General features: G+C 54.5%; 1 protein-coding gene across 3 annotated transcripts in view; it reads left to right on the forward strand.

Moving 5' to 3' along the window:
• Positions 1–9,511, forward strand: part of RIMS3 (regulating synaptic membrane exocytosis 3) — a 41,694-nt gene that overhangs the window by 25,401 nt on the left and 6,782 nt on the right. For all 3 annotated transcript variants that reach the window (XM_025419754.3, XM_035699010.2, XM_025419755.3), the window contains exons 4-7: positions 2,591–2,732; positions 5,874–5,986; positions 8,315–8,416; positions 8,743–8,882. In XM_025419754.3, the coding sequence (XP_025275539.1) occupies positions 2,591–2,732; positions 5,874–5,986; positions 8,315–8,416; positions 8,743–8,882 (497 nt within the window). The remainder of the gene's footprint in view (positions 1–2,590; positions 2,733–5,873; positions 5,987–8,314; positions 8,417–8,742; positions 8,883–9,511) is intronic.

The raw sequence follows: 9,511 nt of genomic DNA on the forward strand, positions 1-9,511 counted from the left end.
CTAAGTTGTAGGAGCAAAGGTGAGGGGAGGAGCAGAGCTTTGGAGTCCCAGGACATAGGTGGTTCTGACCTGGCCTTAGGCTGGGTCTACTCAGGGCCACCCTGGGCCATTCCAGCCTCTGCCCGAATGGAGCTTCCCTTTTCAGTACCAGGGACAGCAGCTCTTCCCACCTGGGCTCTGGAGAGGAGAGGGCTCAGGATGTTCCAGGAGATGCCATGGGGGGTGCTGCTGAAGGCTTTGCCTCTCCCTTGCACGTGGTGGGACAGATGGGTTGGTTCCTGGAGTCTTTCAGTCTCCAGGCACCACAGAATTATTGTAAGCAACTTGGCCCAGTTCTCTAGAGAGAAAAACAGAGACTACATAAAGTTACTCCCCAGATCAACAGAGTTCAGACTGGACAAGTATGAAACCAGTAGATGAATTTTCTCCGAGGTTGCAAGAATGTTCTCCCTATCCAGAAGACATGAAACTTAATCTCTGCTGAATCACCTCTCAAACCAATGTGGACTTGATGTAGAGTAGTGAAAAGTAGACTGTCAGTAGACCAGGAGAATGTGGGCCTGGAGTCTGGCTCCAGCCCTATGAGTATGTGGCCACCTCGTTCCCCAATGGCAGCAGGAGGCTAGCGAAATGTCTCTAACACTTCAGGATTCTGTGACACCCCTACCCAGGGGCTCACAATGGGTTGGGTGGGTCAAAGAAGGTAAATTTTCTCCCAGGTGGGTCTGAAGAGGGGGGTATTGGGGCCATGGTGTGGTGAAGCTGTGGCCTCAGCTCAGGGTATGTGTTGTGGGGAGAGGAGCTATGAGGAGAGAGGGTGACATGCAGCTCCCACAGACCCATCTGTCTCCTAACTGGGTTAGAGGGGATGTGGCAGTTAGGATCCAGGGCCAGGGCAAGTCCCCTACACCTACCATCATTGCCCAGTCCTCTGTGTGGTAGGTCACATACCATTTGTGAGTTTGTATCTCTGTGTGTGATTGAGTGGAGGGGTTCAATCCAGGGGTTATGCTGTGACAGTCACATGTATGCGGCAGAGTGTGTGGTGTGTATGGATGACTAAGACCTGGCAGGACTGTTCGTGACTGTGCCCGCTCTGTGAACCTACATGACCTGACTTGTGAGACCACTGTCCTCATATGTGATTGTTTGCACTCTGCTTGTGTGAAAGAAATACATATGAGCCAAAGTGACTGTATGTGTGCATGAGAGAGAGAGGCACAGAAGGTCAGTGGTCTCATTGACTTGTGGATAGTAGCCATTCCAATATCCCAGAAGCTGGGCTGGTTTCAGAGAAGACCTTCCTCCTCACCACCAGCCCATCCCCCCTCCCAGTCCCCCCATCGCATCGCCTAGTGATGCCAGCCCTCTCAGCCTTCCCTCCCCCATTGGGACTTCCTGAAACGTAAGTAGGGTGAAGCAGGACTGGCCTTTTGAATAACCATCCCCCCCAACCCCTCATTGGGTGTGGCCTAGACAGGAGATTGCCAGCATAACCAGCTCCCCACTCCCCACTGCTTTTGGAGGCTATGCTGTTGGCCCCACTCCCAGCGTTCCTATCCCCATTGGCAATTCCACTCTGAATTTGCCCAGGTCTCTAACCAGTGACAGCAAATGGCCTCCTTTGGTGCAGTCCTTATCTGAATGCTGCTTCCCTCTCTATCAAACTCTTGGGGTGCTTCAGCAAGGGAAGGCCCTGCAGACCTTCAACCTGTCTTCTACTCCCCCCGCCCCCAGGAGGAGAGGGTGTCTAGAGGGACCTCACTGCAATGCTGAGGAGGTTGCCATGGAAACCCAGGCAGGATGGTGTGCTGCTAGGAGAGGCAGAGTGCCCCATGTTCCCTGCAAGGCTCAAGAGGGGGGCTGGGGTGAGGGTGGAAGGCCCTCCAAAAAAGAGGTACAGAGACACGGAGTGAGCTCTCACCATGTGGCTCCTGGGGTTCTTCTGCAGAGCTTTCTCTCAAAGCCAAGGTCACTTCAGGTCAACCTAGTGGTCCCTCTCAGTCTTGCTTCCCTAATGGCCTCTCCACCCCTCCACACACATCCCCCTCCACATTCAGACACACCTTGAGAATGCGGGTTAGTGTGAGAATGGCCAAGCTTTCCATGGGGATTTTTATAGGGCCTATAAAATATCACAGAGAGTGGAGTATGAGATCCGGGTGTGATAGGGTTCATGCGGGTCCCAGGAAGGAGGAAAGCAAATCTGGGAATGCCAGAGAAAGCAAACTTTCCAGAAGAAAAAGGAACACCTAACCATTTGGGGCAAAGGCTAGAACTGAATTGGGAAGGTGGCCACCAGCGAGCCTGGCAGGGTGAGGGTGAGCACTGCAGGCCTGGGTTCCACCTGCTGACTCCCCACCCCACAGCCGCACCATCCCGATTCTGCCTCCAGCCATCCTAGTCTCCTTTGTCCCTGTCACTGCCCCGAGTAGGGTCAGGAGTCAGGCTGCAGGCCGGCTCAGGAAGGCCCCTGCCTCCAGTCAGAGGCAGTCCTGCCCCCTCCCAAGAGGTGACCTTGGCAGCCCTCTCACCGAAGCCTCCTCAGTGAACTGACCTTGTCCCCTTTCTATGTCTTTGGGGGTCACAGAAGGGGCCACCAAGAAGCTGCGCAGCAACATCCGGCGGAGCACAGAGACAGGAATCGCAGTGGAGATGCGGAGTCGGGTCACACGCCAGGGAAGCCGGGAGTCCACGGATGGGAGCACCAACAGCAACAGCTCCGAGGGCACGTGCGTGCAGCCCACCCCCACTGCTCCCACCCTCCCGCGTGGCCCTCTAGTCACAGAGGGGGGGAAAGTGTGGGGAAATCCTCTGGCTGGGCTTCCATCTGGATGTCTGGGTTCCTCTGCATCCCTCCCTTCCCTGGACACCCACCGCCTGGGCCTCAGTCTTCTTGTTCCTGGCTGCTTGCTTCCCATCCGCACACGCCAGCGGCCCCGGGGGCAGTGCATCCCCTCTATGTTGCACACCTCCCCACCCCTGACCCTGCCCTAGCACCTGCACACTGCCCTGCTCCAGAGGAAAATGTGGACCTAAAATCCTTTTCGATCTGAAACCATTGTTACGGCTCAGATGAATGAAGTTCTCACAAGTGGTCTTGCATGGAGCTTATAGGAGGAGGTTGGACTAGATCAGTGTTTTTCAAACTGTGGTTGATGACTCAGGCAGGAAGTAAAATCAGTTTAGTGGGTCAAAACCAGCATTAGGGAAAGAAATAGAAATTTCAGACATATCCTGTGGAGTGACAATGCATTACCTTGTGAACTTTCGGTTTTTTAATAGATGGATGCACAGAGGTCTCTGATGGTAAATTTATTTTTTCCATCGCATGGAGGCTGCAGTCAAAAATGCGGAAGTCACTAGATTTAGATATTCCCTTGGTCTCTCCTAGATCTATGAAAGCGGTTATATGACAAAGATTTTTCTGGGTTTGGCTTCATCAAGGCCCATGATTGCAGGGCCCTGTGGCTCTCTTATGTAGGATTCTGAGATCTCGTGTCTCGCTCCTGTGTCTACATCTATGAATGCAGATGGCCAGTGGCATGTACTGCGCCCTATGGTATGCAGGGCCTCCCTGGGCACATCTGATGAGTGCTCCTTTTTTTTTTTTTTTTTAAGATTTTATTTATTGGGATCCCTGGGTGGCGCAGCGGTTTAGCGCCTGCCTTTGGCCCAGGGCGCAATCCTGGAGACCCGGGATCGAATCCCACGTCAGGCTCCTGGTGCATGAGCCTGCTTCTCCCCCTGCCTGTGTCTCTGCCTCTCTCTCTCTCTCTCTGTGTGCCTATCATAAATTTAAAAAAAATAAAAATTAAAAAAAAGATTTTATTTATTTATTCATGAGAGACACAGACTGAGAGAGAGAGGCAGAGACACAGGCAGAGGGAGACGCAGGCTTCATGCAGGGAACCCGATGTAGGACTCGATCCTGGGACCCCAGGATCACGCCCTGGGCTGAAGGCAGGCACTAAACCACTGAGCCACCCAGGGATGCCCAGATGAGTGCTTCTTACTCTGGGATCTCCCAGCCACCATCAGACCAAAAATTGTGTCTCATTTAACACTGGGGAATGTCAGCACTACCATTATCTCCACGGTCCACATGGAGAGACTGAAGTACCTTCCCCAAGATCGCCACTGTTCGGTGGTGGAGTCGGGATTTGAATTAAGACCATTTGACCCTACGGCCTTTGGTCACAACCTCTCAGCTCTCTATACTGAGCTCTTAAAAAAAATTTTTTTTAAGATTTTATTTATTTATTCATGATAGACACCGAGAGAGGGAGAGAGAGGGTCAGAGACACAGGCAGAGAAGCAGGCTCCATGCAGGGACCCCGACGTGGGACTCAATCCCGGGTCTCCAGGATCAGGCCCTGGGCCAAAGGCAGGCGCTAAACCGCTGAGCCACCCTGGGATCCCGAGCTCCTAAAATTCTGTGACCTTGCGAGTCTATGACCTTAGTTAACCTTCTCAGAACCCACTTTCCCTCCGAGTATGGTATGAGGCTGCCGCTGATGGTCAGTAAGATTGGAGGGGTGGGGGGCTTGAATCAACCCTTCCCTCGGAGTGGAAATCCAGGCCCTCTCCAACAAGACGAGCGTAGTCAACCTCTCTTTCTCCCTGCCTGTCGCCAGCCAAGAAGGACTCAAGGACAAATTTTCCAACAGGGGAGTCAATCTGATCTCTCAGGCCAGACACCCGGGCTGTCCTAGGAGGTCTTTGGTCCATTGCAGCCCCTGAGCAGACCCGGGTCAGACGTCCCTCATTGGTCCTTTCTCTGCTGCCACCCCCCCCAGAACGTCTGGGCTTGAGCTCATGAACAAGTAGCACTTCCCTCGGTGTTACCAGCAGCAACATCAGAACTACCATTTTATTGTTTCCTGCTTGTCTGGAACCTTCCATGCACCAGCTGCCCTGATCTCCACCATAACCCTAGGATCTGGGCATCATCTCTGTTTTGCAGTCAAGACCAGCCTCTTACCTCTCGGAGCCTCTGTTTTCTCATCCGTAAAACCGAAGCAGGGCCCCTGCCGCACAGAACGGCTGCAAGGATGGAACGACACGATGCGTGCGGTGCATTTAGCGAGCCACTGGCTCCCGGCCAGCTTTCAATCACTGTCAGTTTTGCTCGTTCCTATTTCCAGGACTCCACAACCAGGGACCACCCACCATCACTCGCCTTTTATCTCAACCCAGTAATTGCGTTATTTTGGTTTCAGTTGCTGTTTTGGGCACCACCTCACATTATTGACTTGGATTTCAAACATATGGTCAACTGAACCTCAGTTCTTGGAACTTGCTCCAGGCATTGACATTTCTGGCCTCTGTTTCTGGTTCTTGGCATTCGTTGCCCCTGGGGAAGACACAGGTGTCCAGCAAGCCCTACCTGTTAAGGATCACCTGAGAAATCCTGGTGCTTGAGGATTCGATAACATTATTATGTTGTTATGCTTATTTATTTCTCAAAGGACACCAAAGTATTCCTCTTTATTTACTTTAAAGATTTTATTTATTTATTTGAGAGGGAGAGGGAGAGAGAGAGCATGAGCAGTGGGGAGAGGCAGAGGGAGGAGGAGACTCCTCACTGAGCAGGGAGCCCAACACGGGGGCTTGATCGCAGGTCCCCGGGATCATGACCTGAGCCGAAGGCAGACACTTAACCAACTGAGCCACGCAGGCACCCCAAAGTATTTTTCTTTAATGTGCAGAGATGAACCGTTCTGTTTGCCCCCAGCTAACATGGTGCACTCGTGCGATGTGGGGGGGGTGGGAATGGAGGCCCAGAGGGGCATGGCCCAGTGTCCGGGGGGCAGAGCCGCTGCACCTCACCACCCAGACCATAGCATGTGCCCCTCTGCTTCTTCCTCTAGGTTCATTTTCCCCACCACTCGGCTTGGGGCTGAAAGCCAGTTCAGCGATTTCCTGGATGGCCTGGGACCAGCCCAGATCGTGGGGCGACAGACATTGGCAACGCCACCAATGGGTGAGTGTTCCTGAGGGCCGAGTGGGTGGGGTGATGGTGGCCACATAGTGGGAGGGGTGAGCTCAGTGGGGGCCCCGTGAGGTGCAGGGCCGGCTGCAGAGGAGAGCCAGCTCTGGCTTTTGCACCGGTGAGGAGGGGTTGGCCCAGCTCTCCTGCTGACCCTCCCTCATCAGAGAGGACAGGGGTTCCAGCTTTGCTCTGCCGCTTCCCCGCAGCAGCTTTACAGCGCTTTCCCTCCCTCACCTCCTCACCACCCACCCACTCTCCACGGCCAGCTGCATGCCAGGCTGTGCTGTGTGCCTGCAGGATGTGAAATGGTGAACAAAAGTCATCCGGCATTGACATTTGGCCAGTCTGTTCTTCCGCTGGTGCTTTGCGTGACCTTGGGCAAGTCACTCCCCCTCCCCGAGCCTCAGTTTCCGCATCTGTGTAATGGGAATGATAATCCCTGCCTTAGTTCTGTGATCTAACAGCAATTCATTGAGTGTTCCCATTCGATGCTTTAAATGAAATGTGCCTTTTTTTTTTTTAAGATTTTATTTATTCATTCATGGGAGACACAGAGAGACATAGGCAGAGGGAGAGGCAGGCTCCCTCCAGGGAGCTCGATGTGGGACTCGATCCCAGGACCCCAGGATCACAGCCCGCGCCAAAGGCAGATGCTCAAGCACTGAGCCACCCAGGTGCCCCTGAATGATGTGCTTCATTTACTCCGTAGGAACCATGTCTTATTGGACTTGTTACTTCTGCCTGGCACCCAAAAGCCTTTAAAATAATTTCCTCATCCCCTTCCCTGCAGCTGGGACCTATTTCCCGGAGCCTGTCCTTGGTCCTCTCAGCTGTATTTCTGGCTCCCTCACGCCTCCCCTGCTCTCCCTCTGACTTAGATACTGGCAGTGTTGGCTTTAGGTTGCTCCTCCCAGGAACTAGCTCCCCCTGAGGTGCCCCCCTTGCCTCTTGCCCTTCCCCATCACTCCAGCCTGAGCAGTCTGCCCCACATCTGGACTCAGTCCTCATTGGGATAGTGTTCGGCCTTCAACCTGACGGCTCGTGAGGAAGCTGGGCTCAGACAGTGCTCTCCTGCAAGCCGTGCAGTGGAGCTGGGTTTCTCTCCCAGGCCACTAGTGTTCCCACTGCACTGCCCTGTTTTCCTCTAGCAGGCTTCCACTCGAGCTTTTGTCTGCTGGACTTGGGGCGGGGGGTCTATGGGGACCCTTGGAGGGTGAGCACCAGCTCTCCTGTGGCCCTGGGTGGGATTTGGCTAATTCCCGACCCTTGCTTACAGGTTCTTAAGGGCCTGGGAAGTCTGCTTTTCCCAGCCCCAGGCCCAGCCAGGGGCTGGGAGGCGGTGAGAGGAGCCAGTCACCTCCGCGAGGCTTTCGGGCCTTCCCAAGCCTAGAACACTTGTGTGTGGTGCCTCCTGGTGTCTAGAAGCGGGAAGGGCAGGCTTGCATCTGCTCATCCTCTTAGGGATGTTACAGTGAGCTCTTCCCCTTCCCTCCCCCACGGGGAGGTCAGAAATAGCTAGAGGGAGGGTGATGACTTCTAGGATGTTTCCTGAAAGTATAAATCCCCATCTTCCCAAGTATGCAAATACAAACAATTGCATGATAGCTCAGAGTATCTAAAATGGGTGGCTGAACCCGAAGTCTGGCCAATTTTAATTTTTCTGCATCAGGCTTATGATTCTGCATTCCTTTGAAGGACGCTCCAAGTGACTAATGCATAATTTCAGATTCCGCTAACCGATGTTGAACAAAGCTAAGAGTTCTAGAAATAACTGACATGACTTCATACAGAACTTGCCTTGGCGAGGTAATCGTTTGGGGGAGCGCAGTGAGGAGTTCTCAGTTCTCTGCTCCCAGGAAATCCGGCCTGCCTCCCATCCTTTGAGCCAGGGTACGATCGGGCCCTCCTTCCCAGGCAGCGCCTGATGGCCGGTGCAGGCTCCTATCTCGGCATCTCTCCAAATTGATATTCCGTAAATATTTGTTTGATAGATATTTAGGGGAGCGGCCAAGGGCTGCTATCCTGCTCAGTAAAAAGAAGCCCCCCAGCTAACCAGACTTCCCCGGGAGTTGGGCGGGCATTCGTGGTTACCCAGGCATGTCCCTTGAGGGTCGTGCCCCTGCCTCGCCCCAGGGGAGGTACCAGAGTATTTCTCAGCTGCTTTCACATGCTCTCGAGAGCAGTTCAGGCACATGCAGTTTTCTGTATATTATGCCCTTTCCACACCGTAGCGTCCTCTGCAGACTGCGTCCTGCACAGCAGCTGGCCGGCCTGCCCCAGGGCCTGCCTCTGCTGGACTGTCCCTCTTCTCCCCTGCAGGGGACGTGCACATTGCCATCATGGACCGGAGTGGCCAGCTGGAGGTGGAAGTGATTGAGGCTCGGGGCCTGACCCCCAAACCAGGCTCCAAGTCCCTCCCAGGTGAGGCAGGGCAGTGGGGAGAGGGGTTTTGGATACGGGGTCCTGCAGCTGAGCTCCAGGTCAGGCGTGTCCCCAGCTGTCCCTTGACCTAGATCCGTACTCTCAATCCCAGAGTCATGATTTGTCTGGGAGGTCGGTGGACAGGGCTGGGGGGAGGGAAGGATGGACGGGTCGGTGTTTGAGTCTGTCTTTCCTACTGCTGTCCACTGGCCAGCTCATCCCACTCACCTTGCTCACCTCCAGGACCAGCTGGGTGTTAGGGGATGGAGCAGGCCATAGCGGCCTCTCCCAGACCCCTCCCCATCATGCTTTCTCCCATCCCTCAGCCACCTATATCAAGGTTTACCTGCTTGAGAATGGGGCCTGCTTGGCCAAAAAGAAGACAAAGGTGGCCAAGAAGACCTGTGACCCCCTGTACCAGCAGGCTCTGCTCTTTGATGAGGGGCCCCAGGGCAAGGTGCTGCAGGTGAGTGTCACGGGGACCTCAGGGCCCACGGGGCAGGGTGACTCTCGAAAACTGCAAGCTGTAATTTAAAATCTTTCACGTATGCTGTGCTCTGTGCTGGGCACCGTACCGGCTGCACTGATGCACATGACCCATTTGTTTCCACAGCCCAGTGAGGGGTTATTGCCCCTGGTTGATTCATGAGGAAACCAGGGTCGGGGGGTGGGGTGGGGAATAAACCCACTGCCCTCCCCACCCCCACCCCCCGGTTGCTCAGCTGGTGGGTAGAAGCAGGGTTTGCTCGCCACCTTCTCTTTCTGCCTGGTGCTAAAACTTACTGCGCATCAGCTCCGTGCCAGGCTGTGTGTGAAGCGCTTTCCAATCCTGACCTTGCATCCTCGAGATGACCCTGCGAGGTAGGGACGATTCTCTCCATCTTACAGCCTCAGAGAGGTGAAGTGACTCGTTTCCAGCCAGTGACTTGCAGAGCCGGGGTGACGCCACCCCAACTCCGAGAGGGTGCGCTGCCCTTCGCCACGGTGCGGGGAGGGAGGGGCGATCAGGCCCATTCACAGATGAAGCACCTGAGGTGCGCGGGAGGCTGAGTGGGGTTAGAGCACAGTGGGGGCTGGTCTCTGGGTTCAGGCCTG

Source organism: Canis lupus, chromosome 15 (assembly GCF_003254725.2).
Source record: "Canis lupus dingo isolate Sandy chromosome 15, ASM325472v2, whole genome shotgun sequence".
Taxonomy (NCBI): Eukaryota; Metazoa; Chordata; class Mammalia; order Carnivora; family Canidae; genus Canis; species Canis lupus.